Source organism: Trichomycterus rosablanca, chromosome 12, assembly GCF_030014385.1.
Source record: "Trichomycterus rosablanca isolate fTriRos1 chromosome 12, fTriRos1.hap1, whole genome shotgun sequence".
Lineage (NCBI taxonomy): Eukaryota > Metazoa > Chordata > Actinopteri > Siluriformes > Trichomycteridae > Trichomycterus > Trichomycterus rosablanca.
The window spans coordinates 13,170,744-13,197,191 of record NC_085999.1 but is presented as its reverse complement, the minus strand read 5'-3'; the positions used below and the strand labels follow the sequence as shown (position 1 = coordinate 13,197,191).

At 37.2% G+C, this 26,448-nt stretch overlaps 3 protein-coding genes across 9 annotated transcripts; 2 read left to right on the top strand and 1 right to left on the bottom strand.

Annotated features, from left to right (window-relative positions):
* The first annotated feature begins 114 nt into the window (after positions 1–114).
* ift88 (intraflagellar transport 88 homolog) lies at positions 115–16,755 on the top strand. 7 transcript variants are annotated; one of them, XM_063005743.1, is made up of 28 exons: positions 115–132; positions 1,000–1,131; positions 1,380–1,442; positions 1,588–1,647; positions 1,769–1,810; positions 1,949–2,002; positions 2,115–2,178; positions 2,326–2,395; positions 2,494–2,584; positions 2,732–2,836; positions 2,941–3,043; positions 3,265–3,379; positions 3,470–3,701; positions 5,914–5,984; positions 6,059–6,145; positions 6,359–6,458; positions 6,928–7,014; positions 7,874–8,060; positions 8,333–8,441; positions 8,636–8,786; positions 8,906–9,021; positions 12,514–12,566; positions 12,682–12,747; positions 12,853–12,959; positions 13,797–13,857; positions 15,103–15,150; positions 15,733–15,846; positions 16,202–16,755. In XM_063005743.1, exons 2-28 carry the CDS (start codon positions 1,045–1,047, stop codon positions 16,321–16,323), a joined length of 2,565 nt encoding a protein of 854 aa, XP_062861813.1. In that variant the 5' UTR covers positions 115–132; positions 1,000–1,044; the 3' UTR covers positions 16,324–16,755. The 7 variants fall into 7 exon arrangements, 5 of the variants coding, with proteins under 5 accessions (XP_062861813.1, XP_062861812.1, XP_062861815.1 ...); XR_010014143.1 differs by lacking the exons at positions 115–132; positions 16,202–16,755 and adding exons at positions 192–325; positions 15,631–15,656 and having other exon boundaries at positions 15,103–15,527; positions 15,733–15,812; XM_063005742.1 differs by lacking the exon at positions 115–132 and adding an exon at positions 192–325.
* A 667-nt stretch (positions 16,756–17,422) lies between these two features.
* On the top strand, positions 17,423–20,594 carry il17d (interleukin 17d). Its single transcript, XM_063006138.1, has 2 exons — positions 17,423–18,853; positions 20,218–20,594. The coding sequence occupies exons 1-2, from the start codon at positions 18,573–18,575 to the stop codon at positions 20,531–20,533; spliced, it is 597 nt and encodes a 198-aa protein (XP_062862208.1). The 5' UTR covers positions 17,423–18,572; the 3' UTR covers positions 20,534–20,594.
* Positions 20,595–20,601: 7 nt separating this feature from the next.
* eef1akmt1 (EEF1A lysine methyltransferase 1) lies at positions 20,602–24,340 on the bottom strand. Its single transcript, XM_063006137.1, has 5 exons — positions 24,246–24,340; positions 23,332–23,485; positions 22,957–23,039; positions 22,088–22,386; positions 20,602–21,863 (listed from the first exon to the last, which is right to left on the bottom strand). Exons 2-5 carry the CDS (start codon positions 23,467–23,469, stop codon positions 21,733–21,735), a joined length of 651 nt encoding a protein of 216 aa, XP_062862207.1. The 5' UTR covers positions 23,470–23,485; positions 24,246–24,340; the 3' UTR covers positions 20,602–21,732.
* Positions 24,341–26,448: the final 2,108 nt, after the last annotated feature.

The following is a 26,448-nucleotide window of genomic DNA, read 5'->3' as shown; positions in this document are numbered from 1 at the left end:
CTTATTTTGTGAACTGACTTTTTATTTAATGATAAAGATGTAGTTGTAAAAATGGACATATGAAATAAAAACGTGTTTATTTCTTCATAAAAGGTTTAAAACTTTAGGAAAAACAAAGCAGGTTAAAGCGAGGTAGGTAAGCCCTCAGCGCTACACATACTCTGTATCCTAGCAACAGTGTGCAGCTTTACTCTGTTAGTGTACACAAGAGTCAGCTCGGATAAACACCGATAGCGGTGATAACGCTGTGGGAAAGACAACATTTTACGTATAAGAGGACTGTTTATTCCAAACTAAGAGCCACTGTAGGTGTGCTAACTCAATGGTAGGTTACATGGCATCAAATATCTAATGTGGCGAGCTAAGCTAGCTAGTCAGCTACGTTATATTAACTCTATTTCGTACGTCAGGCGTATTTTAAATTGTTAAATTGTACTTAGGTGTTTTTATTTATTAAAACGGAACCATGTGTGATATTTCTTATTAACAATTAATATAAAATACAATTTGCACGGCTGTTTAATTGTTTTCTGGATATACTGTAAACAGCACTATGAAACATGGTGGCGTGCGGAATACAGTGATGATAAGTTAACGTTTAAACCAAAGTAGACCCATCATGTACCTGATCAGCATGAAGCAGTTAGTAAATATGAAAAAATAAATGTAAAATACATATAAAAATATTTATTATTTTTTTAAGTGAGTGAAATCACTTACTGAAATTTATTTAGAAATAAAGCATGCAAACATTTGCAGACTGGGCTGTTTTGTGTAGAAATAATAAAATATTCAAATTCATTTTGTGTCAAAACAATGAATATCTTATTTTCAGGTTAATCTATTGCCTGTTTAACTAGTTTTTTTTGTTAAACTAGCTTTGTACTGAAACGTTCTTGTTAAAAGTTGTAAAGAAACTCTAAAAATGATATATGAATTTTCTGTACAATGGTAGTTAAACGAACAACCCTTAAATTGTTGTGTTTTCGATTCTGTTAGTGTTTAGAAATCAATTATTTGACTTTTTTGCTGTTGTAAACGTCTATGATGGAGAACGTTCATCTTGTGGCAGAGGATGAAGATGACCTCTACACTGGTTACAATGACTACAATCCAGCATTTGACTCAGAGGTATCAACTTTATTTATATAGTCAAGTCAACTTTATTTATATAGCGCTTTTTACAATATACATTGTCTCAAAGCAACTTTACAAAATCCAGGACCAACTTTACATACCATCCAGGTATGTGCATTACATCTGCAGGGCAGTGGTACCACTGCCAAGTTGCCACTGTTGCGCTTCTGAGCAATTATATTCAGTCACAACTGTAATTTAATTCTGCTTAATCTTTCAATAACCACATTATTTTTCTTCAGGAGCTGGACAATGATGCTGGCTTTCAGCAAGCTGTCAGAACTAGTCATGGCAGGCGGCCTCCTGTAAGAATTTTACGTTTTTTTCTACATTGTTCTTCTTATTCACTAGATTAGTGTGTGTATGTATAGATATTAACAGTATATCTTTTTTGTATTTGATAGTACTGATCACAAATACATAGATAATCAAAATACACTATTTTCTTAGATGACTGCAAAGTTTCCTGGTCCCACCACTGGGGGAAGAACAATAGGAACTTCCTTTGGCGTAAGTTAATAATTAACAGTTTTTTAAAAACAATTTTAAGCAATAATCTAGTCAGATGACAGGATTTATAGAATAAAGAGAGAACGAGCATCTTAGCATATTTGCTGTTTTGAAAACTTAGGCAGAGAGTGGTCAGGGTGAGGCAGGTGGCAGACTTTTAAAGGTGAGAGAAAAGTCTAAACTGAGTAAATGTTGTATGCTAGGGACAGCATACATAATAATAATGAACATTTATAAGGAAAGGAATCTTACAGTATTCTTATTGCAGTCTACATGATCATCTTTTTTTGTTATTTTTTAGTCACGGATACCTATGGGTACATCAGTGGGAAGGCCAATGACTGGAGCAGTACAAGTAAGAGCTTTCTACCTTACTGAATTTTTTTAAGTACTTTTATTTATGCTTTTACAAATATTCTAGAAGCAGACACACATTTCTGTACTCATCTGAATTCTTTTTACTAAAGGATGGGGCTGCACGTCCCATGACGGCAGTACGCGCAGCAGGATATTCGTCCTCTTTGACTAGAGGTAAGTGTATCTGTGTGGCAAATTTCCATTTTTTTCAACTAAAACCTTAACCTTTTGAGTTTTGTCTATGGTTACTTTATGCAGTTCAGACTCTAGCCATCTTTTATATATTTATATTTAAGTTACTTATTTAAGTGTTTTTTCCAGGTTCAACCTTTGATCCACTTGGACAATCAAGAGGACCAGCTCCTCCATTAGAAGGAAAAAATGAAGACACGTGTGTTACACTTTCCATTTTTGCCTAGTGATAACCACTCTCATTTTGCATTTTATAAATACGTAGATCATATTGTCTTAAATGTATCTGTACTACAGGCCAGAAGAAAAGATAAAAATACTGGAAAAGAAGGTAAATGATTTGATTGAGGAGAGCTGTATGGCCCATGCACAAGGAGATCTACAGTTGGTAAGTTAAAGAATATTGTAAAGATGAACGGGTTGTTTTAATGTACACGTGTATGAAATAAAACATCTTTAGTTATGTAGATTTTGATGCTTGTTTACACTTGACCTACAGAACTGGATTTTTTGAGTTTCTGTGTTGCTCATTCAGGCTCTAGAAAAGGCCAAAGAGGCTAGCAGGAAAGAAAAGGCTTTGGTGAGACAAAGGGAACAAACTGGTACTGCAGACCACATCAATTTGGATCTGTCCTATTCAGTAAGTTATTTTTACGTGTAACAATTACAGTTGTTATTAAATTATCAAATACATTCTCTTTTTAAAATTTTTAAAGGGCTGCTGTTTGTGTTTCTGCTGTTAAGGCGCAGTTTAATTTGGCAAACCAGTACGCCAATAATGACATGAACACAGAAGCACTGAATATGTATCAAGTCATTGTGAAAAACAAGATGTTCAACAATGCTGGTAATGTATAGTTTAGTGCTTTACATGTGAGTGTGTAATCTGGCCAAGCTCTAGGGAAGAAAAAAGTCCTATATCAGGTGTTTGTGAACCCAGTCTTAGCAATTATATATATATTTTTACATTTTAGTTGTTTTACAATCTTCGGATCCCAGTTGTCAGATTATTTTATGTGTAGTACTTTTGTTTAATGTAGACACATTTGTTTGTTTTTTGTAATAAAGGGCGGTTAAAAGTGAATATGGCTAACATCTACTTTAAACAGAAGAACTACCCCATGGCAATTAAATATTATCGTATGGCTTTGGACCAAATTTCAAATGCACACACAGAGATGAGGTATGTTTCTATTAAGCTCATTTGTATTGCACCTAATGTCATGCAATTTGATGTTATGTCTGTATGTATGTTTTTGTTGTTTCATTCAAGGATCAAGATCATGCAAAACATTGGTGTCACATTTATACGTCTGGGCCAGTACTCGGATGCAATCACATCTTTTGAGCACATTATGAGTGAAAGCCCAAACATAAAGACAGGCTTTAACCTAATCCTCTGCTACTATGCCATCGGAGACCGTAAAATGATGAAGAAATCTTTTCAGAAACTAATTTGTGTGCCCCTGGGCATTGATGAGGAAGACAAGTACATCACTTCAAATGTAAGCTTAAAGAAAATGTACAGTGGTGTTAAAAAAAATAGCAGTGATTTAAAAAAAAGTGAATAAAGCTCAAAATCTATATAAAAGCTTTTATTTCCATAAATGCAAATGCACTGAAAATACTACACTTTCAATTCTAAATCAAAACATTAACAAAATTTAGCCAGTTTGTGTTAATCCTTTACAGAAAATTAAGAAAAATGAATATTAGGCTGTTCAAAAAAATAGTAGTGCCAGCATTTTTCTTTAAAAACTCAAAAAAATTATCTATAAACTGAAACAAATGTTTGAGGTTTCACTTTACTTTAAATTACTGAACTAATATTTAGCATAACAATTGTTTCTGAGATCTGTGTTGCATGGAGTTGACCAACTTCTGGCACCTCTGAACAGATATTCCAGTCCAGGATGATTAGATATTCCACAGACATTTCCACTGTGGACATTCCACAGTTCCACAGTTCTTCTGCTATTTTGGGTTTTGCCTCAAAAAAACGCGTTTCAGATATCAGAACACAAGGTCTCTATGGGATTGAAGTCAGGGGATTGTGCTGATTGTTCTCTATTACCTCAATCTTGTTTGTCTGTAATCAAGATGTTTTGGGTCATTGTCATGTTGAAACACCCATTTTAAGGACATTTCTTCTTTGACATAGGGCAACATGATCTCCTCAAGTATTCTGATATACTTAAATTGATCCATGATCCCTCGTATGTGATAAATAGGTGTAACACCATGGTATGAAAAACATCCACATATCATTTTGTACCACCATGCTTTACTACCTTCACAGTGCACTTTGGCTTGAATTCAGTGCTCAGGGGTCGTCTGACATACTGTCTACGGCCACTAGACCCAAAAAGAACAATTTTGCTTTCATCAGTCCACAAAATGTTGAGCCATTTCTCTTTGGACCAGTCAATGTGCTCCTTCGCAAATTTGAACCCATTCAGGACATGTCTTTTTCTTAACAATGGGACGTTGCAAGGAGTTCTTGCTGGTAAATTGGCTTCACTTAATCATCTTCTGTACTCACTGGTAACTTCAGATGTTCCTTGATCTTTCTGGTGGTGATCATTGGCTGAGTATTTGCCATTTTGGCTATTCTTCGATCCTTTCGAACAGTAGTTCCATGCTTCCTTCCGCATCTTTCAGGTTTTGGTTGTCACTTCAAGACATCTGAGATCATTTTAGCTGAGCAGCCAATAATTTGCTGCACTTCTCTGTATGTTTTTTCCCTCTACAATAAACTTTTTAATCAAAGTACGCTGTTCATCAGAACAACCCATTTTACCCAGTATTTCAGAAGGAAATGCGCTATGACCAACCTGTGCAACATTTGCCCCCCTCCTACATTAAATAAGGGCCAAAATTGACACCCATTCTTCTGCAGAATGAATGACTTCACCAATTGAACTCCTCACTGCTATTATTTTGAAGAAGCCCCTTTCAATCAATGCTTCGATTACTCAGAATGAGCGGCATGCATGTCCTAATTGTTGGGTTTGTTTTGTTTTCATTACACTTTCAAGTAAATTTTTTACTATGCAGAAATATCACTTCTACTAAAAACAGTGATTTATCAGGTTAATGATGTTGGACTGCTATTTTTTTGAACACCACTGTATTTAATAATTATATGTTTATTTTTGATTATAATAAACATGTATTGCATATACTGTTACTTTACATATACACATACAGTGGGGTAAAAAAATCTGAGACCATCAGTAAACATGCTTTGATTTTGCATTTTCTTCATTTTTAATTGACAATACATTGATTCCGCTTAGTATTTGCTATTACTAAACAGCAAGTAAGCAGATTTAAGAAATTGATCATGTCGTGTTTTTTTTGTACAAAAGGTCAGATTTTCTTGTATTATCATTTCCATTGAAGCACACGCTTAAATAACTTTGAGCATGTGGATTTTATTTTATCTCCTTTTAAGTGAATCAATATGCAGCCTTTGATCACCTATTATTAAATATTGCATATTTAAACAAGGCACTTATAAGTAGTTCAACAAGATAATGTAATTGTTATCTTTTTTGCGAGACTTTTTAACAACTGTGGTTTAAAAGAGTATAGTCAGTATCTGTCATGGCAGTGAATAGCAGGAAATAGCTATTAAAACCAAAATCTTTAAAGAGATTTTTAATAACATAGTATGGATGTTATTTACTGTTTTATACTTTTTTTTCTTTTTAGGATGACCCACATGCAAGCTTAGTAATAGAAGCTATTAAGAATGATCAGCTTCATCAAATGGAGAGAGAAAGGTATCAAAATGTGTATATTTTCTATATATTACAATTACACAGTATTGTAATTAATTATGTCTTCCCTCTGACAGAAAAGCACTGGCTGAGAAGTGCATTATGACATCAGCAAAGCTTATTGCTCCAGCCATTGAGTCAACGTTTGCAGCTGGTTTTGACTGGTGGGTTTCTGTTGCATAGTGGAATACATGTCTGTGGGAAATTCATGCCAGGAAAAGCATTTTTTAGCAATTCATTATGATCAATTCATAATATAGCAAGAAATGAATACAACATGGCCTAATAGGAATGTTAAATGAAACATGACTGTTGCCAAAGAAAAAAAGATAATTATTGTTTGGATGCTTTATGTAGTATGGCTTGTACTGTCATAGGTGTGTAGATATGGTCAAAAGTTCACCATATGTGGAGCTGGCCAATGATCTAGAGATCAACAAAGCTATCACCTACCTGAGACAGAAGGACTTCAACCAGGTAAGCAAGGTCCTAGTACACATCTAGCATTCTGCTTTTAAAAGGTTGGCATCTCCAAAATTCTATTTCTGTGTTTTTTTTTTTTTTTTTCTATTATCTGTCTCTTTATGTTTTACATATTTACATATTTATATTGCCTCCTTTTTTTTACTTTCAATTTGCTTGCATGTAAAGGCTGAGGTATGTGTAACCTGTCAGACTTAATAACTTTGAATAAATTAGTTTTATCACAATGTTTATCTCACTGCTCCTGTCATTTGTGCAGTCACATAGCACAGAAAACTATTAGGTGATAAAAGTTACTAGCTTACTACTTTAGTTTTTGTAAGTATGATAAGTCAAAGAGTTGAATAAAGGACAATATTTAAAAATTACACAGGATGTGCAGGTAGAGTTAAATAGTAAGCCTACAAACCATCTCAGCTTAAAGAATATAGCAAATATGTGACACATTGGTTCTGTCATGCAGGCAGTGGAGACACTAAAGACTTTCGAGAAGAAGGACAGTCGGGTGAAGAGTGCTGCTGCTACTAACCTTTCCTTTCTCTACTTTTTGGTAAGAAAATATGTGAGTGGAAGGACATTCCACTTATTACATCAAGGATTGTTTATGAACAATTCAATGTACATTACAAAATACAGAGGTATGTTTATGTAAAAGCTTTATATTCTGTGCAGATGACCTGTAAATGCAGAAGAATTTATATCTAAAAGTTGTGAAGCAGGCCTCTGGGTGGCACAGTGGTATTACTCTAATCCACCACCGGGTGTCTACAAAGACTGGCAATGTTTGGGGTTGGGGAGGGGGGGTGGAGGGGTGGAATGGTGTCCTGGTCAGAGTATTCTTGCTTTGTGTGTCCAGGTGGAACCTGACCTGCCATGACCCTGACCAGGATGAAGTGGTTAATCGAAAAAAATGAAATTCATGAAGCTATGATTTGATGTATCAGCAATTGGGTGGTGCAGCAGTAAAATATGCTAGCTCACTACTGGCATGTTCTGGCATGACTATCAAAGTTGTGCTATCAGCTGGTCAGGCATCCACACAGACATGATTGGCTTTGTCTGAGGTTAGGGGGGATGTCCAAACAGGTGCACTTGTCAGGGCACTCTTAGTGCCGGATCCAAGTCCAAATAAAAATAGGAAGGCTGTGTAAGGAAGGGAATCCTTATACTGTGCCAGATCTGGTATGCAGACCAGAATGATCCGCTGTGGTGACCCCAAAATATGGGAGCAGTCAAAAGAAAAGAAAAAAATTGTTTACTTGTTATACATATTAAGAACATGTACTAATTGCTAGTTTAAGGCCATATTTGTATTTGTATATATTTTAAATATTAGTATATTATATTAATTCAGTTTAAAAAGGTGAAATTCTTGTGAAAGTCTTTAATCTTTTTAAATCTTTTTTTAGGAGAAAGATTATGACCAAGCTGATCGTTATGCAGAAATGGCTATGAACGCTGACCGTTATAATCCTGCTGCCCTCATTAACAAAGGCAATACAATATTTGTGAAGCAAGATTATGAGAAAGCAGCTGAGTTCTTTAAAGAAGCACTGCGTAATGACTCCTCCTGCACAGAGGCTCTGTATAACTTAGGTCAGCCATCAGTGTTTCATAATACAAAGTATCTGGCTTGAACAACTTAAATAATTTTACTCTATTTTTGTTGTTGATGCAGCATTATATTTTTACAAACATTTTGTAAAATGCAGTTTGATTCGTTAATTCTCCTAAATCCTTATTTAACTGACAAAAGTAGAAGGAAAACAATGTTTTCACTGATAATTGCATTTTGTAAATATAAACACATTTAGAATTTGATGATTGCAACACACTCCAAAAAAGAGACTTCTGCTATTTTTCTGTAGGTCTAACCTATAAGAAGCTTGGACGCCTGGAAGACGCTCTTGACTGCTTCCTAAAGCTTCATGCCATACTTAGAAACAGTGCTCAAATTATGTATCAGCTGGCCAGTATGTATCCTTTTTTGCAATTTTTGAAGTGATGGGTTTAGTTAAAAACACTGAGCAATGTGGTTGTGGTGTCTGAATGTAATGCTATATTAAGTAGTATTAATATTAATAATAAGTATTAATAATAACAATGCATTCGTTTTTATGCAGAAAACACAAAACCATACAGTAGATTTGTACTCCTTAAGCAGCATTTAGATATGAGATGTTGGAGGATCCCCATCAGGCTATTGAGTGGCTTATGCAGCTCATCAGTGTCACTCCTACTGACCCTCGGGTGCTGGCTAAGCTGGGAGAGTTGTACGACAATGAGGGTGACAAGTCACAAGCCTTCCAATACTATTATGAGGCAAGGCCTGATTCCTCTGTACTACTTAGTGATTTTATCTCAGTCAGCCGTAATTTTATTTGTTACAAACTGTAATTTTATTTTATTTACAAACTGTATAAGTGAACCCATTTTTTCAGTCTTTTAGATACTTTCCTTCAAACATTGAAGTCATTGAATGGCTGGGAGCATATTATATTGACACCCAGTTCTGTGAAAAGGCAATTCAGTATTTTGAGAGGGCAACACTTATTCAGTAAGTTCCTTTTCATTTGTGTTCCACACACACACACACACACACACACACACACACACACACACACACACACCTACTTATATACTGTACATGTATGTGTGTACAGATTATAGGTTACATCAAAGGTGGAAGTATATATACAGTGTATCACAAAAGTGAGTATACCCCTCACATTTCTGCAGATATTTAAGTATATCTTTTCATGGGACAACACTGACAAAATGACACTTTGACACAATGAAAAGTAGTCTGTGTGCAGCTTATATAACAGTGTAAATTTATTCTTCCCTCAAAATAACTCAATATACAGCCATTAATGTCTAAACCACCGGCAACAAAAGTGAGTACACCCCTAAGAGACTACACCCCTAAATGTCCAAATTGAGCACTGCTTGTCATTTTCCCTCCAAAATGTCATGTGACTCGTTAGTGTTACTAGGTCTCAGGTGTGCATAGGGAGCAGGTGTGTTCAATTTAGTAGTACAGCTCTCACACTCTCTCATACTGGTCACTGAAAGTTCCAACATGGCACCTCATGGCAAAGAACTCTCTGAGGATCTTAAAAGACGAATTGTTGCGCTACATGAAGATGGCCAAGGCTACAAGAAGATTGCCAACACCCTGAAACTGAGCTGCAGCACAGTGGCCAAGATCATCCAGCGTTTTAAAAGAGCAGGGTCCACTCAGAACAGACCTCGCGTTGGTCGCCCAAAGAAGCTGAGTGCACGTGCTCAGCGTCACATCCAACTGCTGTCTTTGAAAGATAGGCGCAGGAGTGCTGTCAGCATTGCTGCAGAGATTGAAAAGGTGGGGGGTCAGCCTGTCAGTGCTCAGACCATACGCCGCACACTACATCAAATTGGTCTGCATGGCTGTCACCCCAGAAGGAAGCCTCTTCTGAAGTCTCTACACAAGAAAGCCCGCAAACAGTTTGCTGAAGACATGTCAACAAAGGACATGGATTACTGGAACCATGTCCTATGGTCTGATGAGACCAAGATTAATTTGTTTGGTTCAGATGGTCTCAAGCATGTGTGGCGGCAATCAGGTGAGGAGTACAAAGATAAGTGTGTCATGCCTACAGTCAAGCATGGTGGTGGGAATGCCATGGTCTGGGGCTGCATGAGTGCAGCAGGTGTTGGGGAGTTACATTTCATTGAGGGACACATGAACTCCAATATGTACTGTGAAATACTGAAGCAGAGCATGATCCCCTCCCTCCGGAAACTGGGTCGCAGGGCAGTGTTCCAGCATGATAATGACCCCAAACACACCTCTAAGACGACCACTGCTTTATTGAAGAGGCTGAGGGTAAAGGTGATGGACTGGCCAAGCATGTCTCCAGACCTAAACCCAATAGAACATCTTTGGGGCATCCTCAAGCGGAAGGTGGAGGAGCGCAAAGTCTCGAATATCCGCCAGCTCCGTGATGTCGTCATGGAGGAGTGGAAAAGCATTCCAGTGGCAACCTGTGAAGCTCTGGTAAACTCCATGCCCAGGAGAGTTAAGGCAGTTCTGGGAAATAATGGTGGCCACACAAAATATTGACACTTCAGGAACTTTCACTAAGGGGTGTACTCACTTTTGTTGCCGGTGGTTTAGACATTAATGGCTGTATATTGAGTTATTTTGAGGGAAGAATAAATTTACACTGTTATATAAGCTGCACACAGACTACTTTTCATTGTGTCAAAGTGTCATTTTGTCAGTGTTGTCCCATGAAAAGATATACTTAAATATCTGCAAAAATGTGAGGGGTGTACTCACTTTTGTGATACACTGTATATATATATACAGTGTATCACAAAAGTGAGTACACCCCTCACATTTCTGCAAATATTTCATTATATCTTTTCATGGGACAACACTATAGACATGAAACTTGGATATAACTTAGAGTAGTCAGTGTACAGCTTGTATAGCAGTGTAGATTTACTGTCTTCTGAAAATAACTCAACACACAGCCATTAATGTCTAAATAGCTGGCAACATAAGTGAGTACACCCCACAGTGAACATGTCCAAATTGTGCCCAAATGTGTCGCTGTCCCTCCCTGGTGTCATGTGTCAAGGTCCCAGGTGTAAATGGGGAGCAGGGCTGTTAAATTTGGTGTTTTGGGTGCAATTCTCTCATACTGGCCACTGGATATTCAACATGGCACCTCATGGCAAAGAACTCTCTGAGGATGTGAGAAATAGAATTGTTGCTCTCCACAAAGATGGCCTGGGCTATAAGAAGATTGCTAACACCCTGAAACTGAGCTACAGCATGGTGGCCAAGGTCATACAGCGGTTTTCCAGGACAGGTTCCACTCGGAACAGGCTTCGCCAGGGTCGACCAAAGAAGTTGAGTCCACGTGTTCGGCGTCATATCCAGAGGTTGGCTTTAAAAAATAGACACATGAGTGCTGCCAGCATTGCTGCAGAGGTTGAAGATGTGGGAGGTCAGCCTGTCAGTGCTCAGACCATACGCCGCACACTGCATCAACTCGGTCTGCATGGTCGTCATCCCAGAAGGAAGCTGACGCACAAGAAAGCCTGCAAACAGTTTGCTGAAGACAAGCAGTCCAAGAACATGGATTACTGGAATGCCCTGTGGTCTGACGAGACCAAGATAAACTTGTTTGGCTCAGATGGTGTCCAGCATGTGTGGCGGCGCCCTGGTGAGAAGTACCAAGACAACTGTATCTTGCCTACAGTCAAGCATGGTGGTGGTAGCATCATGGTCTTGGGCTGCATGAGTGTTGCTGGCACTGGGGAGCTGCGGTTCATTGAGGGAAACATGAATTCCAACATGTACTGTGACATTCTGAAACAGAGCATGATCCCCTCCCTTCGAAAACTGGGCCTCATGGCAGTTTTCCAACAGGATAACGACCCCAAACACAACCTCCAAGATGACAACTGCCTTGCTGAGGAAGCTGAAGGTAAAGGTGATGGACTAAACCCAATTGAGCACCTGTGGCGCATCCTCAAGTGGAAGGTGGAGGAGTTCAAGGTGTCTAACATCCACCAGCTCCGTGATGTCATCATGGAGGAGTGGAAGAGGATTCCAGTAGCAACCTGTGCAGCTCTGGTGAATTCCATGCTTAGGAGGGTTAAGGCAGTGCTGGATAATAATGGTGGTCACACAAAATATTGACACTTTGGGCACAATTTGGACATGTTCACTGTGGGGTGTACTCACTTATGTTGCCAGCCATTTAGACATTAATGGCTGTGTGTTGAGTTATTTTCAGAAGACAGTAAATCTACACTGCTATACAAGCTGTACACTGACTACTCTAAGTTATATCCATGTCTCATGTCTATAGTGTTGTCCCATGAAAAGATATAATGAAATATTTGCAGAAATGTGAGGGGTGTACTCACTTTTGTGATACACTGTATATATTCTGATATTTATTGACTCTAAATTGAATGCAAATAAATTAAATCATGTCATCATTATCATCATTTCGTATTGAGAAATTTATTAAACATTTAATTGCAGGCCTAATAATGTTGTATGGCAGTTGATGATGGCTAGCTGTTACAGGAGAAGTGGTATGATACAATGTGTTACATATTAATATTATTATTATGCTTAAAAACATTTGTCATTATGTTTGCTTAGTATTGTTACTATATTCATTAATGCAACTTTTATTGTTTCCTTTAGGAAATTATCAGAAAGCACTTGAGACATATAAGGACATTCATCGCAAATTCCCTGAAAATACAGAATGTACAATATACACTTTTTAACTTTTTTTTTCTTTTTGACAAAAGTTATTGTTTATTGAAAACAATTACTGAATGATTTTTATGTATGATGTTTTTGTTTGGTTAGGTCTACGATTCCTTGTGAGGTTGTGCACAGATATGGGCTTAAAGGAGGTACAGGAATATGCCACCAAGCTCAAGAAAGTGGAAAAGATGAAGGAAATTAGAGAGCAGGTAATGGGCATGTTTCTTCAGTAGCAGCACGATACCTCTTTTTTTTATGTTTTGTGTGATTTGTAGGTCTACAAATTTATATACACTTAGTGACCACATTATTAGGAATACCCATACATTCATGTACTTAATTAATTAGCCAGTCATGTGCTGGCAATGCATTAATTCTTTGGCCCAAATATAATATACATTTCATTGGCTATTTCTAGCATTGTAATGCACTTTATCAGTTGGTTAAACAATCAGTGTGCTTTAATGACCTCTCCAGTTACCACGTCTAAATCCGGTAGCTCAGAGTTGTTTTGTGCAATTACATGATGCTAAAATGTCAAAATTGACTCAAATTCTCTAAGTATTGTCTGCTTTTAAAAATCTATGCAGTAAATAATTAATGTTATTCTGAGAGACAAAAAAGGTTTAACCCAGTGTAAATCACAAATTACTAATACATTACTAATGGACAGTGAGTGAATATAACAGATATATGCATGCTTGAGTACTGAGTTAAGAGAAAAAACATCCTTAAGTGAATGGTTTGGAAAAGAAATAGCTGTTTTAGGTCAAGATGTGTTTTTGGATCAGTAACAGCATTCAGAAAAAGGATTCCAGAAGAAAAGCCTGTTTTATGATCTCTTCAGTAGCGTGAAAAATCTGTGGGTCAGTCAGAATAATTCCTCAGATTTAATCATCTCCAATTAAACATTTAAAACATTGGTTTACAATCGTGCTGATTGTACATTTATATGTCTATCATACATTTATTATTTTTACTTTTGATGTTTACATTTTACTGCTTTAAACCCCTTTAATATCCCATACCAATTGTCTCTTTCATAGAGGGTGAAGTCAGGAAGGGAAAGCAGCCTTCGAGGCCGAAGAGAAGGTAGTGCCAGTAGTGGTGAGTGACCGATTATTCTTTGTTTATCCTTTATTTCTGGTCCGATGGGATGCATTAAGAACAGAGCAGTCTGAATGCCTTTCATACTTCTAGCTACCACAGTGGTTTAATTTACACTTCAGCAGTAGTACAGTTTCCAGAGAGCTGAACTATCTAATAGTAAAAATAAAATAAGCAATATAAATAAAACAGCAACCCTGGAACATATGCTGGTCCTATAAGATTAATGTAAAGAACAGAAACCCCATCCAAAGTTAAATCATACCCTATTTTTATTGTTCATATGTCTGTTGATGGGTATAGGTTTCTGCCATGATGCTTCTTAAGGTGTTAGAGCAGTTTCCTCTTTAGCATAATCTAAGCTGGTTACTAAACATTATACTTTCTCTTTTCAACTTTATTTGCTTCTATTTTTATAATTTTTCATCATGACATAGTTGACTTGAGTTTCTTAGTGTAGCCTACTAAAACTAACAATACATAGTGTTTATTAAGTAGCAAATGATTTATCCAAAATAACTTTAGAGAGAATTTGAACCAGAAATATTATAGAAAGACAATGTCACAGTAAGTGCATTTATTTGTCAAATATTTCTACACATGTATCCCAGCCTGTTTGGAAGCTAGGGTTAAAGCGCAGGGTCAGCCGCTGTACTGCGCCATGGAGCCAAGTACGTTAAGGGCCTTGCACAAGGGCCCAACAGTGGCTGCTTGACAGAGCCAGGATTTGAACCCACAGCCTTTTGATTGATAGCCCAAAGCTCTACCTGCTTAGGGGCACAACAGTGGTTTTTCACAGACCTGTGTTTTAAACTCATAATCTCCCAAATCATAAGAACCTCAGCTACTGAAACCCCACTGGTCTCACAGTACTATAATTAAACAATTCAATTTAAACATGTAACACAAAACTGATAGAAATGTCAATATTCTCCAAAACTCCCACTGTACACATTTAAAAGAAAACATAAAGACTAATGCTTACACTAAGAAAACAAGCATTTGATGTGTACTCTTTTAGTTATGTACTGTAGTTTAGAGTGACCATTTATTTTAGCAGATTTTTGTAACTGGCATTAAAATTTATTTCAGCTCAATATTCTGTCTATTTTGGTAAGTAATTGTATATTTAGTAACTAGTACTTTGTAGAAAAAATGATCAGTTTTCTGTTTACATACTTTCCCTGCTGTGTTTTCCTGAGTTCTGTTTCCTCCCATTTCTTACACACTCTGTTTGGTCTTCAGCCTCTTGCTCTGAGATGAACCACAGCCCTGTACTGGAGCATGCCAGAGGTATGTGCTGTGGTGCAGGAATTTCCACCCGCTATGTAGGAATAATCCACAGCACAGAACAAACAATAAACTACAGCCCCTTACCTGCTGGACCCAGCCTGTTAAACTAAAATCCTGATGTGAAGTAAACCATTAACACTTACTGATTTGACTTTTTATAACAGTCTGCCATACAGTTACAACAAAATATTTTAAAACAATTATGGTATTTGCCAAAATAAGCAACGGGCACTCGGATGGTAGCACACCACTGCAGAGATCCAGGTTCCAATCTCAGCATTGCTAACGGCCAGCCGGACATCTACACCCACATGATTGGCTATGTGTCAAGAAGGGGGGATGACCATAGCCCTGCCATGGATTGGCACTCTGTCCAGGTGTATTCCTGCCCTCCCTTCCCAAAAAAGAATAAACAGTATATAGCTGTAAAATTGCAATGGCATTTGTTCAGTTTAATAGTTATTTCAAACCTGACTTCAGCTAATAGGAACCATGATGAGTTCCAGGTAAGTGATTTCACTTCTGAGACTATTTTTTTTTTGAGATGCCTGCAACTTTAGTATCTCTGGATGTGCTTTTTAGACAGTGGACAAAGCAGCTATGGTACCAGTGCCAAGGGAGAGCGGCTAAGTGCCAAGTTAAGGTCACTTCCCGGCACCCACGAACCATATGAGGCAACCACCCCAGAAAACATAGGTAAGCAATCATCATTTAAGCATTTTAAGCTTAAGAGGGAACAATAGAACAGAATCTTATTTTGTCACTTTATTGCTAATGGGAATCTTATGGGAATAGAGATATATGTATGCTTCTTTTTTACACGCTATGCTCTATGTATTCACCCACCATACCTGCCTATATCTCAACCAGTCAGGTGGATTTACTGTTGTAGCGGCTAAAAGGTGACTCCCATACGGACCCAAACATTAATATTTTTTATGATCAACGTATTTCTGTTATCTGCGAAGAGTGAAGAGGGAAGCCTGCGTTGTTGAACCACTGGAAAAACACTTATCCTTGCACTTTTATACTTTTTTCATCATATTTTCAGATGCTTCGTATATTGACCCTTTGGGACCTCAAGCGGAAAGACCAAAGACTGCAGCAAAGAAACGCACAGAGGAAGATGAGTTTGCAGATGAAGAGTTGGGGGATGACCTGTTACCAGAATGATTTATCAAATAGAATTCTGTTGTGATTAATATGTAAGCAAAGCTATGTAGCAAGTTGATGATCATTATAGAACATTCATAGAAATATACTACATGACCAAAGGTATATGGACACTTGAAAACACATCCATGTGCTTGTAGTAAATAACATGGGATATCTGGCTCTATAGTCCCAAGAGCATAGCTCAGTGTGCTTTACACCACTCCAGCAGACACTTGCTATTGCACATTGTAATGTGCAAAGAACTGCATACATCTGCTGGAGAAAATGACCAAGTGCAGATTCTGGGGAGAGAGGCATTGGTCCACTTAAAGAAATAAAGTTCCATCCCTTTTAGATGCTTGGTTGCTAAGCTGTGTTGATGGCTCAGGGTGGCCCAGCACAATATCTTTTGTTATTTAGGAGTGAATAAATCTGTGTGCTGCCCTGTGATGGATTTGTTAAGATTTTGTGGTGTTTTTGAGTTAATGAATGGTTGTCCAACTGTATGTCAGCTAAGTAAGACCATTTACCACAATTTATTTCACTTTTATCTTAATTAATCTGGCGTCTTTGTAGCCATTTTGATAGTTTATGAGTCTTTGATAGCTGTGAGTCTTTACCAGTGGGTTGTACATGTGTGTCAGTGTTAAAGAGTGAGAGGAGAACGCCGAGCAATAACCAGACCTCTAAAGAAGCTGTGGCCAAATCGAAAAGAGTGAAAAAACCTAAAAACTAGAATTCAGATGCACTCAAGGACGGATTAAGGATAGTCTGGGCCCCTGGGCAAAGAGTTGTATTGTATCAATTCATCTGCCAGGCTCATGTTCAGATCTGAAGGATATGCTGCAGCGAGTGAGTTAGCCTTTAAAGTGAGCTCACTGTTGGACATATTGTCAGGCATGAAAAGAACATCAGATAGCTCAGTTAAGTGTGTGTATGCATTCAAACTGCTTGAAATTGCTTGTCTTAAATTTAAATAATTGCAAAATTGCTAAATTAATTTGTGTCTCTGCGCTTAAGAGAAATTGAACATAATAATTTTGAAACAATACAAATTCAGAAACATTAAGTAAGGGCCTGAATCGCATATTTGCAACAAAACGTCTGTTATGAAATATGGTAGCTTGCCTGGCAATTTGTAGGTCCCTAGAAAGTCAAGGAGCCATGGTAAACGACTTCTATGGAAGTCAAGGGCCCCATAGCAGGGGCCCTCGTGATCAAGGGCCCTCTAATGGTATGCCCTGCTCTTCTCTAGGGCCCCCTGGTAGGGGCTCTCATAACCAGGGCCCTCTAAAAATATGCCCCCCTCTTTCCTAGGACCCCTAATAGCCAGAAGTCGAAGTCAGAGCAGTGCCTCATCCATTTTCATAAGGGGCCCAAAAGCATGGCTAGGGCCCCCAAAAGCATGGCTAGGGCCCAAAAGCATGGCTAGGGCCCCCAAGAGGCCCTGGGGTCAAAGTCCCTAATAGTCAGAGGATCCTTAAAATGGAGGGCCCTCGGAAATAAAAAATATATTGTATCATAAATGTTGATAGGCATTCCAAAATGTTTTGGGCCCCTGGGCGCTGGCCCCACTGGCCCGGTCAGTAATCCAGCCATGGATGCACTATGTATTAACAAAAACATTTGAAAGGCTTTGCACCCATTTACCAACACTATGCAAAAAAGTTTTATATTTATTCATATTGTGGTGTTTCTCTGTCTGAGAAATGAACGAGGTAATGAATGGTTGTCCAACTGTATATCAACTAAGACCATTTACCACAATTTATTTAACTTTTATCTTAATTAATCTGGCGTCTTTATAGCCATGTTGATGGTTTAAAATGTTTTGGTTTATAAAATTGAAGTGAAATAACTAGTGTTCATGTTCCCAGTTCATTGTGAGTAGACACTAAGCAGCGGTGTTAGGCAAGATCCTCCGAGTCTCTTTAAAAACTCAAGAACTTACCACAGCGGAAAATCACGGCCATACGAGAACTGTCACTCTACATCGATTCAGTAAAGAATAGGACAGTTTAAGTGGATCGAGCTCTCTGACGACACACCTTTCACAATATTTTAGAAGAAACTCTCAGAAGCTAAAGGAGGATCCATCTAGGAGCAGTAAAACCCTCAGTGAGAGAGAAGAAACGACCTACAGAAGCTGGACATGCACGCAGCGCTGCTCGGAAGCCTTTTATACAGCAGTGCTGTTATTGTAATCTAAAAGAGGACTGAAGTTGTGACTGGGTGGCGCCAGACTGGTTTGCGTGGGTAGCAGCAGTATGCCGGGGTGCGGTGTTGTGTCGGTGCTGCTGTTGCTGTTGGTGAGCTCGGAGGCGCGGGGACAGAGGGGGAACCGCAGACGCTGTGCGGATTTACCTGATGAGATTTTGGAGCAGCGGTTCGGTCGCCTTTCTGTTGGAGTGCTCAGCGCTTTCCATCACACACTGCAGCTGGCGTCAGAAACCCACAACCTGAGCTGCCCATCAGGTGGTCGCCCTCAGCCCGACACCAGGTCCCACATCCCGGTCAACCTACTCAGCCTTTCACCTTGGGCTTACAGGTACACTGCAAAAAAAAACTTCATCACCACTGTACATGCACCCTATAAACAGAAGTGTTCTTTTATCTAGGTCTGTGTGAACAGTAAGATGCTCTGTGGTGAAGGGGAGAAAATTGAGCAAAGAAATACAACAAGAGAATGATGTAACTTTTTAGGCCTGTCAGTTCTTACATCATCGCAGTTATTTAAACTAATAGTGATTATTTAAGAATGCCAACAATAGTTAGGTTTGACAGTACATTTTAAATCATCATGTTTATTTTTAATGACTATTTATTCAACGAAATCACCGAATTTTAATTGTTAATTAAGTCTTTGCATTTAAAAACGTTTGCAGTAATATATGCTAGAGTTATTTTAAACATTGGCATTAATATTAAAATATAGGCCGGAATTCCATGAAGTAAAGTAGGACATTAAGTCGTGTATGACCTTTTTTATCTGGCAGTAATTCTCCAGGTAAAATGGTGTGATTGTGACACTTTCTTACCCGATTAAACATTTGCTAAAATAAGGCTACCGTGACATAAATGTCCATTACAAGTTTGTGAAAACTTCAGACTTTTTTTTACGTTCTGTTGTTCCATTACAGATGTGCTTGCTGGCAGGGTGTCATATACTGTGGGCATAATTTATATGTGAAAGAGTCTTATTAAGCATCATTTAACCTTTTCAAATAACAGTTATACAACAAATAATTCTAATCATGCAATGTAATTAGTATAAAATGTTATGAAGCTTATCAGTTTCTCCACCAAGCCATTATTCTTGTTAAGTAACGGTGACAGATCTCTCAGATAAACTCCAGAGCTGTCACTGCACTCAGTCCAGCACTGAGGCAATCTGATGTGGACAATTCACTGTTAGACATGCACCCAATTAACTGAGACCTGTTAAATATTAGTGGTCATTAAAGCACACTAACAGACTTTATTCACAGCCTTTATACAGGCAGTTTTAGCTAATTAGAGTGCCACAGCAAAGGGTCTGAATACTTTTCTGAAGAGGTTTGCTAAAACTTCATTATTATGTTAAGTATAGATTGTTGAGTAAAAACGTGAGAATACTGTAGTCTGGGTTTTGACAGTTTATCCCATTTTCATGGGATATTCTTAAGCTCATTCAGATTGGATGGATGCTTTGAACAGCAATATTCAGGTCTGTACACAGATGTTTGAAGGATTAAGTTTGGGCATTGGCTGAGCCTCTCAAGAAAATAAAGAGACTTTAAAAGAAAGCTGCTGTATACGTTGGGCCAACCCAAACATATTTTACAGCAGTCAGGTAAACAAAATAGTTTTTTCCACTACAATGGATGTTTTTATGTCTTTATTTTTAACAGTTTTATTTTTTCCTAAATGCAGAATAAGCCACGATGCAGCTCGCTACCCTCGGTTTATTCCTGAAGCCTACTGCCTGTGTAAGGGCTGCCTGACAGGACCAAGTGGGGAGGAAAGCAATGAATACCGAAGTGCTCCTGTGTTTGTCCCTATGTCTGTGCTGCGGCGCTCAGGCTCATGTGTTGGGGGCCGCCTTTCCTACACAGAGAGCTATGAGTCTTTACCAGTGGGCTGTACATGTGTGTCAGTGTTAAAGAGTGAGAGGAGAACGCCGAGCAATAACCAGACCTCTAAAGGAGCTGTGGCCAAATCAAAAAGAGTGAAAAAACCTAAAAACTAGAATTCAGATGCACTATGTATTAACAAAAACATTTGCAAGGCTTTGCACCCATTTACCAACACTATGCAAAAAAGTTTAACATTTATTCTTGCACATTTACAACAGACATACACACTATTAAACTGGGGGTTATCAGTGCAGAGGTAGCTTTATAGACAAATGTTATAAATGTACAATTTTGTTTTCGAGGCACCACACTCCTAGAACCAGAGCTTAATGCTAATAATAGTCAATGTGCCATTAAGTAAAATAGAAAAGAATGATGATTTCTACCCTTGAAGCAAACAGTAATCTGGCACATGATGCTAGAACTTTGCAACTTTTGCAATTTAAATGTTTGCTGTAAACAAACAAGGAAATGTTTAATGTAGGCAGACATGTGATGAATAAAAATAATAATTATTTAATAGGTCTAAGATGTATGTAATTAGAAATTAGGAAAATGTGGTACAAGTTGTGGTATTTGTTTAGCACAGGCTATAACCAACCAGCCATAATAAAGCTTACAAAATTATTTCACATGTACATTTAATCTTTGCACATTTCTGAGGATCGTTTTCAGTGTGCTTGAAGCTTGCTCTTCTGTGTTGTGGCGCCACACCATGGTTTTATTAGCTACAGCCCTGAGACCGTCAATACATCATTTACCTCAAGTGTAGTCAGTCAACCAAGCTAAAAACTAAAACAAGATATAGAACTAAATCTGTTTTACGTAATCAGTTCATAGTTATGTGGCGTGATGCATAAATTACCACCATAAGGCTTACAATTACAGTTTTATGTATTTGTTTACTGTATGTTGTGTAATTTCTAGCACCAATCCTTCCCACTGGCTTCTGTATACTACAGTAGAATGCAAGATTTCAATGACCATATTAATCTCATAAGCATGCTTGTATCTCCACTGAAGATGCAATATAAAGATGTAAATTGTATTAAATGTTAGCAAACTTTTTTTTATTAGTGACTAGAGCCTGGCACACAGTATTTACAATATGCAAATATTTTGTGATTACCTCAATAAAAACTACAAATTGGTAAATCTGAATTTACTCTATTAAGGTGTGATAATTCAGTCCAGTGTCAACAGCAGAGACACCCATGAATATGGTTAGATCATTGGGATGTTCAGTGATCTAAACCTGGAGTTACTTCAAAATCATCAAACAGATTTTTAGGTCCAAATCCAAACCTACCCGTTAAGTAAGAAGACTTAATTCATAGTTAACATAACACCGGAATTCATTAGCAAGGTTGTGATTGTGTTTTGGTAGATAACTGCACATCTTCACACCCATGTGTTTCTCTGCATGTTCTTCCATGATAGCCCCTGAAATTAGAAGAATAGACAAAAAAGTGAATGCAGGCATTTACATTTAAGACTTTATATGTAACAATATAAAATGGAACAACTCTGCTTAAAAGTGCAACATGAAAGTAATTAAAATATATACTTCTGCCAACTAATATTAAGTTGCAGTATTGTAATAATACATTTTAAGGAGTAATTTTTAAGCAAGTAGTCAAGATGTTTGTGTGCTTATCTTTACTAACCTGTACACAGCAGGATTTTACTCTTGGTGAGGTATTTTACTGTAAGTGCTACTTTGTTCAGGCACTCCTCTGACAAGTAGGGAGGATCTACAACAACAATGTCGAAGCTCTGTGGAAGGACATCCTCAGGTAAACACAGCGGGTTATTGTAGTCGTAGAAAATGAATTCATCGCCATATGCAGCAAATCGTTGGTCAAACTCAAACAGCACAGCTGACACTTGGCAAGACTCATCTTTCCTCTCTGACCCCAGCTGCTTTAGCTTCTGGTAGACACTGGGCGCACTGATACATGCTATTCTGCAGGTCATAGACAGAGCTTCATTATTCTGTTGCTGACTTATTTGGTTTCTTACTGTTAAGCTGTATATGATTGTCAAAAATATAGTTTGTTTTAAAGGCAAATGAACACACACCCATCATCTGAAGTAAATCTACTGTAAATCCTTTATCATATTTTACAATGAGAAAAACCTTTGTTGTCCTTTATTTAAGACCTTCATTTCAAAATTGTAAACCCATTGAAAATCACCAGCAAATTTAGCAAGGTTAGTTGACTGACAGTACTAAAATTTGGATAAATTAAACATATATTCTGCCATAACAGACATTTACCACTGTTGACTATGAACAAAAATATTCCTACCACTCAAACAAATACTTTCTTTTGACCTAAGACAGTAGGCCAGAAGATCAACATTAGCTACTAAAATTGTAATGAAATGTATTTAAATAATAAATAGTTGTAAGAGCCACATTTCGACATGAAAGCTCCATATATGGCTCTCAATTTCTACTGCCCTTAATTACTTAAAACAAAGAATAAGCAAAATAATTACAATAATTACCATTACATATATTAAAACGTACCTTCCCCGTTTCCCCGCATGATGTATGGCTTCCTCAGCTAACCGTAAAGCTGTCTCATCGCTGTACCAAAACTGGCTCATACGCTAGATAAAGATATAATCAGAATGCACCTGACTACAATTTGGTGTGGTACAGCAAAGGGTCTGAATACTTTTATGAATAAGAAGCTTTGTAATAACTAACTTATTTAATAAATAAGTACAATTAATTAATATTTATTATGGGTGATTGTGTGGGTAAGCAAGTCATTTATATATCAATTTAAAATCAAATCCACAACACAAAGTGCACAAATCAAGGTCTGAATACTTTCTGAATCCACTGTACATCAACTACTATATTATTCAATGTGCATGTAAGTAAAAACTTTTGTACCCAGTCCTCCTTGATGGCTCCCACAGTGTAGCTGCTGTTAACAGTTGTGTGTCCTGCTTCTTTTTCTGCATAAAATTCCTGCAGTGCAGCAAGAGTAGCAGCTGAGAGCTGAGGGACTTCATCATCACTGTCACTCATAATCCACTGAAGAAACCTGAAAGAAAATTCACATATAACACACAGCTGACTCAGACTATACAGGGTGTCACTAAAGTCTGGACACATGGGAAATATCACTAACTATATATGTTTACTAAAATACACACACATACGTCTTACACATATGGCATCACAAATACTGGAAAACACACTGAAGATGTTATTTAATGAAATAAAATGTTGGTGAAAATTGTATTGAAAATATGCATTCTGCCTATGTGTCCAGACTTTAGGGACACCCTGTAGTACCTGTCCAGATTTTTTTGCTCCCTACACCAAGTTATGTTTTTTTTTTTTTAATTTTTTTTTAAGTATTAAGCTTTAATAAGAAAATGAGGCAGCCCTGCTATAAATTACAGCTTTATGAAGCTTATGATGTTTCGTCAAGACTGGATCATGGAAGTACGAATCAAATTTAAGAATTATTATAGTGGCAGTTGTTCTGAGGAGTTAGATACTATCCACCTCTCTATGTCAAACAGTAACTTGCGACCACTGTTCCTCTCAGTTTTTAGTTAAACACGAAGTATTGTTTATATTATTGTTTCTATTTTCTTCCCTGACCAAGTACCTTAAATAGAGCACTAGTTTATTAGCATACTTACTTGGCTAAACTGTTCTTTTAACAACACTGCAGCAGGGATACAGCTGTATCGATTTCTTTTAAATAAAGACTGTATTATACAATACGACTGTCATTTAAAACATATCTATATGTATATGTATATCTGTAACTATAAGGTGCACACACTTACCATGCAAGTCTCACGTGTTTTAGTAGTAGTGGTTAGCTAGCCGTGTAGTGTAGCCATAGCACGTCTAGCGCAGTACGGCAAACGTAGAGGGACAAACAGTCTCAAAACTTTAAATACAACATAGTCCATACGTCCAACAAACCAAAATAAATGTAATAATTAATTATTATTACTATTTTTATTAACATATGCTGAACTATACTGGGTAAATCTGCTTCCTCAGACACGGTACTTGTTTTTCCCAAAAAAACAAAAAACAAAAAAAACCCTCGTCAGAGATAATTCTAAACTCCCATAATAACACAAATACATGCAACGGAACATATAAATATTGCTTGATGTTTGACGTTTAATGTATTCATTCATTCAATTTTAATTAAGTATATCGTTTTATTTGATGTTTTTTTCCTTTTATTCCTTTATTTGTGGTCTTTTAGTGGTCTATTTGTGGGCTTTATGTATTTAATTGTGGTCCCTGTGCCAATTTGAACCGCTGTTGTATAAAAGGTGCCATAAAAATATTGATTCACGTTTTAAGTTTTAGTCTGCTTCTTTAGCAGAACATTTAAAAAATTTTCTATAGTGTTAATTTAATAACTTTTAATAACGTTTCCACCATCTTTCTTTTTTCAGTCCATCTGAGATGACTTCAGGCCCCTCTTTGTATAATACAGTTTCAGGTGGCATTTCTAAATGCAGTGGCAATCTATGTTAAGTTGTAGAAAGTAGTCACGACACGGTTTCCATCCTTGGCCTTTACGTACCTTTACGCAGATTTCTCCTGACTGTTTGAATCTTTTCATGATATTACAAACTGTAGATGGTAAAAGACCTAAATTATATGAAATCTTGCTCTAAGAAACATTGTGTTTGAACTGCCTGACAATTGTCTTTGTCACAAAGTTTGGCACAAAGTGGTAGTCCTGAAATTTTGTCTTCCTGCATGTGTAGTGAAATCATGTGACATGTGCTGTTGTCTGTTGGTCTCAAGGTTTAATGTGTTACATGTTCCAAGATGCTATTCTGTTACTAGCCTACTTGTCTGCTGCAGCCAATCTGATCTTTCTCTTCTGACCTCTCTTACCTACACATCTTTGCCTACAACCTCATTGTCACTTCATTATAACTCTCGAGATTATCAGAAGTATAAAGCATGCCAGAAACTGTTATGGGATTTGTTTGATGAAAACAATGACTGAAACTTTGACGAACGAGCAGGTTCTCCTAAAAGTGACATTAAAATGACTGCCATGTTCATGAAATTAAGTAGCCTGAAATAATGCATCTTATGATTATCATAGCACCTTACTTAATTGTTACACCATAGAATTCAAGAAAAAAAAAAAACACACATTAATTTATATAATCCATGTCTGTACATTTTATTTTACATTTTAGGCATTCAAAACTGGATTAGTGCTATAAACAAATGGAAAAAGGAAGGAAAGGAATCTGTATTCCAAAAAAATATTTTCCAAAGAAATGTTTTGGTATTTTATTGCTACAGCACAACATTGGTATTTTGGATGCACCATGAGGTTAAAATATTTAAAACAATAGCAAAGGGCAAATATCTTCCAGATGCTCATGGATTTGCTGGAAATGGCTATTTGATCAGATATATGTGTAATGGCTTTCAGAACAACCTTAGTCAGGGAGAAATGGGGAAAAATACAAAACAGCAACAAAAATCTGCCCCTTTTAACAATAGGTGAGAGCATAAAAAACTGTAATGACGGTCATTTACATTCGTATAAAAATTCAGTCTTTTTTGTTTTTAAACATATATGTACACCTTTAATGAACACAAAGTGATTTGGTTTCTCATCATAACTGGTCTTCCACATTTTAGGTTCAGTAAAAAGGCCTCTCTCTCATTATGGCAAAGAAAATCTGCACTTGAAGTATCTAACAGTATAAACATGAATAAGGGGTTGTAGCTCTACTGCTTTAGAAGGTTCTAGATATTGTTCCTTCCAAGGAGATCGTTCCTTATTTGTTGAATGCAATATGCAGTTTAGTTTGGTTATTTAACATTATAACCATTTGAAGTCCAATAAGCTACAATAATGCTATATGTGCTACTAAAGGACAATAATCATGAAAATCATAACATTAAAGCCTGCCTGTATGATGTAATATTTTGCTGGACTATGAAAAGTGACTGGGGATTAACCTTATAATACATGCGCAAAAATGTGCA